General features: G+C 36.1%; 1 protein-coding gene across 1 annotated transcript; it reads right to left on the bottom strand.

The window, feature by feature from the left end:
• Window positions 1–3,547: 3,547 nt before the first annotated feature.
• On the bottom strand, window positions 3,548–5,442 carry LOC110929921 (NAC domain-containing protein JA2L). The gene is made up of 3 exons (XM_022173110.2): window positions 5,145–5,442; window positions 4,705–4,973; window positions 3,548–4,351 (listed from the first exon to the last, which is right to left on the bottom strand). The coding sequence occupies exons 1-3, from the start codon at window positions 5,332–5,334 to the stop codon at window positions 3,881–3,883; spliced, it is 930 nt and encodes a 309-aa protein (XP_022028802.1). The 5' UTR covers window positions 5,335–5,442; the 3' UTR covers window positions 3,548–3,880.
• Window positions 5,443–7,919: the final 2,477 nt, after the last annotated feature.

The following is a 7,919-nucleotide window of genomic DNA, read 5'->3' as shown; positions in this document are numbered from 1 at the left end:
CGCGGCCCGCGTCAAACCTCGGTCAACGCGTAGCTTAGCTGGGTCATCACATAGGTCTGCCGGGTGTTGGGCCACGTGGCCGCACCGGGTTTTGCCACCATTTTGATCTCACGCGGCCCGCGTAAGGGTAAGCTTAAGCTTACGCGGCCCGCCTAAACTAAAGAAATCAACGAAATCAGGTCTAACCTTGATACCGCCCGCGTAAGGTTGGGGTGGGGTCCTACGCGGCCCGCCTCAACTTAATATTTCTTGTTTTAATTATTTTTAAATGTTATTTTGTATTTCGGGCTCGGTTTGTACACACAGGGTATATTTAAAGACATATATGAATATTTTAAAATATATTAGGGTGTCGGAAAAATTGTGTCGGTTTTATTGAGGATTGTTACAGCTTATCACCCTCAAACTGATGGACAAAGTGAAAGGATGATTCAGACTTTGGAAGACATGCTCAGAGCTTGTGTAATAGATTTTGAAGGAAATTAGGACGATCACTTGCTATTAATAGAATTCTCTTACAACAATAGTTATAATACAAGCATTAATGTTGCTCCATTTGAAGCACTTTATGGACGAAAGTGTCGAACTCCAGTATGTTGGCCAGAAATAGGAGAAAAGCAATTGTCAGGTCCCAAGATTGTGCAAGAAACAACTGAAAAAATAATTCAAGTCAAGGAAAGACTGAAAACAGCCCGAGATCGACAAAAGAGTTATGCAGATAATCTTCGAAAGCCATTAGAATTTCAAGTTGGAGAGAAAGTGCTACTAAAAGTTTCTCCTTGGAAAGGAGTAGTCCGATTCGGTAAGAAAGGAAAATAAAGCCCAAGGTACGTTGGACCTTTAAAGTTATCAAGCGAATAGGACCAGTAGCTTATCTGCTACAGTTACCCTAAGAAATGACTGGTGTACATGATGTATTCATGTATGTAACCTAAAGAGATGTTTAGCTGTCAAATCATTAATAGTACCTCTTCAAGACATAGAGGTAAATGAGAAACTAAAGTTTGTTGAGAAGCATCTACAAATTGAAGATAGAAAGATTAAGAATCTCAAGCATAAGAGATTAGTTCTGGTCAAAGTGAAATGAGATTCGAAAAGAGGAGCAGAATATACATGAGAACTAGAATCGGAAATGAAATGAAAGTATCCTTACTTATTTCAATGAATCTCGAGGACGAGATTTAAAACAAGGTAGGAAGGATGTAACAACCCTCAAAAAGGTCCCACAACACTACGTAATCGAAACCCTGAACTTGTACGACGAAAACTAGCATGAAAAAATGAAAAAAATAAGGTTTTTATGATCCTCGCGGGTCGCGACATACTCTTAAGGGTCCCTCGCGGGGTGTGAGACTCTGAGATTCATCTGAGACACGTTTGGTATATGTGTCATCCACGTGTCAAACCTACAGTAGTGACTAATGCCACCTATGCCCTAGCTAGACTCTCTCGTGGGTCGCGAGAGAGTAACCTCAACTTATTGCGGGGCGCGAGAATCCCTAAATTTAGTTATAAATTGAGCGTGAATAGTAAGTGATTTAACCCTGATCACTGGTACGATGCGCTGTCCGATCGATCTGAAACCCATCAACGGATGTCAAAGTGCTGCCTGGATAAGGCTATACTTTGTTAACTACGTTGGGGTTTTGATCTCGTGATTTATTATTAAAGTTTGAAGTGGGTTAATACACTAATACGTGTTGCATTGTGTTTTTATTAGGAAACCGGGCGTATTACCAGGAGGCTATAGTGATAAACCCTAAATCTGCAATGTGAGTCATTCTTTTTTTATCAAATGCTTTGCAAAACCTTAAATGCTTTTCAGTTATATTTACAGTGATTAAGTCTTTCTATTCTGAAATTACTGCCGGTATGTGGGGCACTACTTGATAATCTTCACTATCGGGACTGCCGAATGAGTGATATGACCACCGTCACATCGGAACTACCACTGAGTGACAAATACTGATTTGAGTAATTGATAGATATAAACAAATGTAAAAACTCTTAATGCTGTAAATTATAACAATGTGTCTATACAAATGAATGAACTCACCAGTATTTTTCGCTGATAAAATGTTTTTAAACGCGTTTCAGGTAACTTACTGTAAAGGTAAAAGAAGCATGCTATGAAGCACTGAAGGCTTAAAGAAAGTGGCCATGATTATCCGAATAAAGAAAAGAAAGTGTGTTTTGTCAAATAGGGTTTATCCCTATAAAAACCTTTTATTGTAATATGGGTTTTATCCCAGTTGTTTAATATTAAACTTTGGTGTTTTACAAACTCTGAATTTTTCTTACGGTCCTGATAAATTTTCCGCTGCAAAATTAATAAACACCGATACCACCTGCATCTGCTCACAACTCCAGTCCAGGATGGGGTCGGGGGCTGTGACAGCGAAAGCAAAAGATATGAAAATCTTTGAACTTGAGAAGAGGATTTAGATCGATGATAAAAATAGCTGAGGTTTGAATGATATGTATAAGTAAAAGGGTAAAACAAATTATTATTTTTTTTCAAAAAATTCAATTGATAGTTTTTTGGGGTGAGCCCCCTTTTCCAACTACTCTTTGCCTTGTTAAAGGCTTGGCAAAACTTTCTTTGGCACCCGGCTACGGCGTCCATGAGGCAGTGGTGGTGGAGCTAAATTTTTTTTCTATGGTGTTATTTTTTTGGTATTTGGATTTAACAAGCTGGTGTCAAAATTTTTGGGTTGAGTCAGATTGAATAACATAAAAAAGCCTAATATCATAATAAAAATGCAATGTACTTGTAGAAACTTCTTGTAGAATTAGATTAGCCACCAAACGAAAAAAACGAGAAATTTGGGAGGAAAAACGAGGTTGGTACAATTTTATAAGACTATGTTGCGGTTTAACTAAACCCACTGTCACATCACCATCTCATCATTGCCATTAACTATGTGTTTTTTTTAACAGCAAATTTATATCACTGACGGACTCTACTAGAGTAATATCGTGCCACCAGCGAAACCACCCGATCATATCCATCTCCACTAGGCATAATGTTTATAACCAATTCAGGAGGAAACCCAATAAATATGATAAAAACCCTCCTATAGGAATTGAGCCCAAGACCTATTGGTCTCAAAACATTATCCCAACTTAAGATGCCACTAGGCTATAAAACCATAGGCCCATTAACTATGTGTTGTGGGGTTAAGTAAACACCCAATTCCAATAACTAAAAACACAAATAAATAAAATAAAAAAATGACATGTGATTGGTTTCCACATCTATGGGTTTCACCATCATTCCCATTAACATATTTAATGGGTTAACGAATTCACGACACCCAACTACCGTTAACTAGCCAGTGTAGGTTAACTGTCACCAATGTCTTATGTGACATTGATAATGGGTTGCTTGTGAACCCACAATACCAAATCTAATGCTTCAAATGTTGTTAACGAGTGACCAATGAATTTGATTTCACTAGAAAAGAGAGTATAATCGTGTCGCAAATTCAGAACAAATAAACAGTTTAATCAAAGTTAAAATATTATTGAAGAAAGGATTATAAAATTATAGAATCTTGAGCGAATATATTAACCCGCATTTCTAATTTTATTTTATGATTATCGCAAGTAGTTCACAATATATATAAAAATCAACCAACAAAATTTCCATAACTATAAACTAATCAAGCACCAAAGGATTGTATTCTCTTCTATGCACATTAAACCACACAACCCATCCAAAAACCTTTTGACCCTATCTACATCCATCTTTGACTTTTGAGTTCATGTGCACCTAACTCAACCATGTCTATTTTTCCGCCAAACTTCTAAAATATACACACCAACCCCTGAGCTCTCACCTATTTACATTCATCCCCCTCAACTTATTTAACACCTCTCACTGCCTATAACCTGAGCTGCCCGGTTGGGTCGGGTACCGGATAGCAAACGGGTCTGTTGTATCCGGGGTAAATAAATAACCCGAATTCTCCATTCTTTGACTTCTGATTTCATTTTGAACTTCATCTTCCGGCGACTTAACAAACTTCATCTGCATGTTCAATGCCGGATCAAGAGAAGTCGAGTTCGGCGGGTTAGGGTGGTTTACGGTATCCGGTACTCCGAATGGTCCTAGACTCACCCAATCGAAGTTCCCTGTATCGAATTTTCGAATGTCCACCTTTTGATCTTCTTCGTTAAAGTTTAGAAACCTGTCGTCGATCGCGGGAAGTGAATCAAGCCCGCCATCGAAATGGGCCGATGATGATGTCGGAGAGCCTTGGCTCTGTTCGATGCTCGGTCCACCGGAAATCGATTTCTCAGCGCTTGAGTTCTTCTTGTAAATTCGGCAAAGCACCCAATCATCCAACTGAAAAAAAAAAAGTTGAGCTCAATAAAAGCATTTTTTATAAAACCGGAACAACCTTCACTGGTCGAACCTGTTCAACCAGGGTTGGACCTAAAATATCTATACCTAATAAATAAATAACGTCACGTTATGTGCTACAATTTTGAGAATCCAAGATTCACTTTTTCGGTTTTCTTATTTCGTATTCTATATCTTATTTTTGTAAATTATCTCAAAATATCGTTTAATAATTCCTAAATCTTTATTACTACTTAATTAAATTTTAATATTTCTTTATTCAGTAATAAACGGGTTTGTATCCTAGTTTATAATAAGCATAATGGATCACCGAAGCGGGTCGGAGCTTCACTTACCCGGGAACTATTGTTGTCTCTAGAAGTTTCGGATAACCTATACTCATGCATGATCCAGTTAGTTTTGGATCCTTTCGGAGCTTTACCAACATAGAAAACCAACGCCTTCTTAATTCCGACCTTGCGTCCTTCCGACATGATCACCTTATCAGTTCCTGTGGCCTTCCAGTAACCCGACCCGGCAACCCTATTGGGTCGAGACCCGTTTGGGTACTTTCGATCCCTCGGGCTAAAAAAGTACCATTCCTTCTCGCCAAACATCGCCTTACCTATCAAGGACCAACAAATTTAAATTTTTTAATTAAAAGTGCTCAAATGAATTATACGTGGGTAAAACGAAGAATATTGGTACGGAAATGTTACACTTTTTTGACAAAATTCAATTAAAAAAAAATTATGCAAAAATAAAAACACCTAAATTGTATTTTCAAAACACTTACTCGGTAACTCCCATGGATCAAACTTATACAAATTAACATCTCCGATTATCCGAAGGGCGAAATCGTTTCCGGCGACTTTCGGGCACAGATACCGCACCATAAGCTCCTCATCGGTCGGGTAAAACCGGAATCCGGGTGGTAACTTCAGCTGAGTCGTCGGATCCGTCACCGGCAACGTCCGCAAAACCATTTTTGTTTTCTCAATATACAACAGAAAGAGGGAGGGAAAGTTCGTGAAAATTAGAAAAAAAAAAACAAAACAAAAACAATGTTTTTTTTTCTTTTTCTTTTCTATTCAAAAAACGGGTAAATGGGCGGGGGTTATTTATAGAAGTGGAGCACACAGGATTAACGGTGGGCCCAGTAATAGGGTGAGATGACAAGTAACCCAAGCGGCCAACCTTATCCGGAAAGGTCAAGGGTCCAAATGCGTGAACCAAAACGTATATTTAATTTGAGTGAGTCATGTAGATCGATCATATCTTTATCGTACGCGTGGGAGTTTTATAATATTATCATACTATGTACAACTAGAAATGACACCATAACCCTCGTATTGGAAGCCGGTTATGGTTAGATAACTGGTCTGATAAAATACCCTTGAAGCGAGTTTGTTTGGGTTGGTCGCTTGTAGGTCGTATAGATGATGAACCGGATTTTAAAGTCTTATTTATTTTCTTATTTTCCGTTCAAATCTTAGAGCATTCACATCACTTCCATCAAACTTATTTATTTTCTTATTTTCCGTCCAAATCTTAGGTAGCGTTCGTTTCATGTCATGAAATGGAATGGAATGAAATTAGGAAGTTTTTCTTTGTAAAGTTGATCTTGGTTGGGGGAGGGATGAATTTGAAATCCTTCACTTTAATGAAATTTGTGACTATTTCAACATTCCTTAGAAATCCTTCACTCTAATGAAGGAATGGAATGGAATGTTGAAATAGTCACAAATTTCATTGATTAAAGAAATTCATTGGATTTCAAATTCCTCCCTCCCCCAACCAAGATCAATTTTACAAAGAAAAACTTTCTAATTCTATTCCATTCCATTTCATGAAACGAACGCTACCTTAGAGTATCCATATCACTTCCATCAAATATACTTTATAATTACGCTAACACTTATATTTTTTCTTTTATTTTAATTTAATAATATATTTTTTATATTTTTATTATTACTTTTGCTTTTTCCTTCACTAACAATCACTTTAAAAAATTATAGAAGATAAAGAGTATTACAGTAAACCCTAAATATACTGATGCATAGTAATATTTTTGATATATTTTCTTGCTTTCTGTTCAAAATCTTAGTTGCTGATTTGTTTTATACTTGTAACAATAAGATAGATGGTTAATGGTCTAGTTTTAAAAACATTATTTAAAAAGACATTTACGTATTCAAAAGATTCATCAGATTCCACTTGTCACGCCTTACTTTTCTGAATAAAAAATTAGTATTTAGATACTTTGTATTGAAGAAGTAACATTGAATACTTTAACAATTATACTATTTGATACCTTTTTTTTTTTGTCAAATATACTGTCATCTACGTCTTTAAAAAAAAATATATATTTTTTTTTAAATTGAAATCACGAAAAGGCTGCTGTGTCATCCTTAAATTAAGCTTAGAGGTGGAGGGTTAACTCACTTTGGCCGGTGGCTATGCAACGTGGTCAATGCTTTCTTAATACCTCCAAAAATAGCTTTATTAATACTATTTTCCACGTGTTGGTCCCTTATGCTTTCTCTAAATTCACACCTCACTCTCACAACACAACTCACACCCGAAAACGTCTTCCACGTTTTTTGTTTTTTTTTTTTATAAAACAAAAAAGTAAAAGCCTTTTCTGTAAAATTCTACAGTTTATACATTTGGGAAAATCTCACACAATATTAATCAAGTTTTAAAAGTGTTATAATTAGATCCCTTGTATCGTTTTTGTCTTAATTAGATAACTTAACATTCAAATAGAGCTATGTCATGTTTTCCATGTGTCAAGAAAAAAATGGAGCATAAGATACTGAAGTCGGATTATTTTATATATGAAATTATATTTATTAAAAATAAAAACACTTTAATTACATTAAAATAAAAAAAAAAAAAAACAAGTTAAAATTCACGTCATCACTCGACATTAGCATCAAATAAAAGGGAAAAAAGAAACAACAATCTACATTACCACGGTTACCTATGAAATTGTTAAAAACACTGGTATCACAAACAATCAACTCAGAATACCCAACCCTAAGTTTATTAACCCAAGAGACACTCTGGTACAAGATTGTAATCTTATGAAGAAAAACAGACAAATCGACCAAACAACTCTTAACAACTGGAGATTATCAAAACGATAATCTCTTACGAATTACACCAGATCTAACCTATAAACTTTGATTAAGAAGAAATCAAAGCTATAATGGAAACCCTAATTCGCCTTTGAGAGAGAGAGGAAGACAAAAGAAAATATCTGCAATAATGCGTAGAACACTCTGGACCATTCTTTTATAGTATGCATTCAGCATAATCCGGGTTATTGCAACAACCCGGTCCTAATAACTGCTCCGCTCCAAACCAGCCTTTAACGATATCAACAACTTTAAGCCCAAGTCAGCACAGCCCAAGTTAGCACAATCCAATAAGCAGCAGCCCAATCAGCACAGTCTTTAACACTCCAAGCCCAGGTTACAATAATATGCAAAATATAAACACAACATATTAAACGCATTATTTGATGTTAAACTGAAACTATAAATATGTTAAATGTAACTTTTAA

Source organism: Helianthus annuus, chromosome 3 (genome assembly GCF_002127325.2).
Source record: "Helianthus annuus cultivar XRQ/B chromosome 3, HanXRQr2.0-SUNRISE, whole genome shotgun sequence".
Classification (NCBI taxonomy): domain Eukaryota; kingdom Viridiplantae; phylum Streptophyta; class Magnoliopsida; order Asterales; family Asteraceae; genus Helianthus; species Helianthus annuus.
Note: the sequence above shows the minus strand (reverse complement) of the source record. Positions and strands in the feature narration are given on the sequence as shown.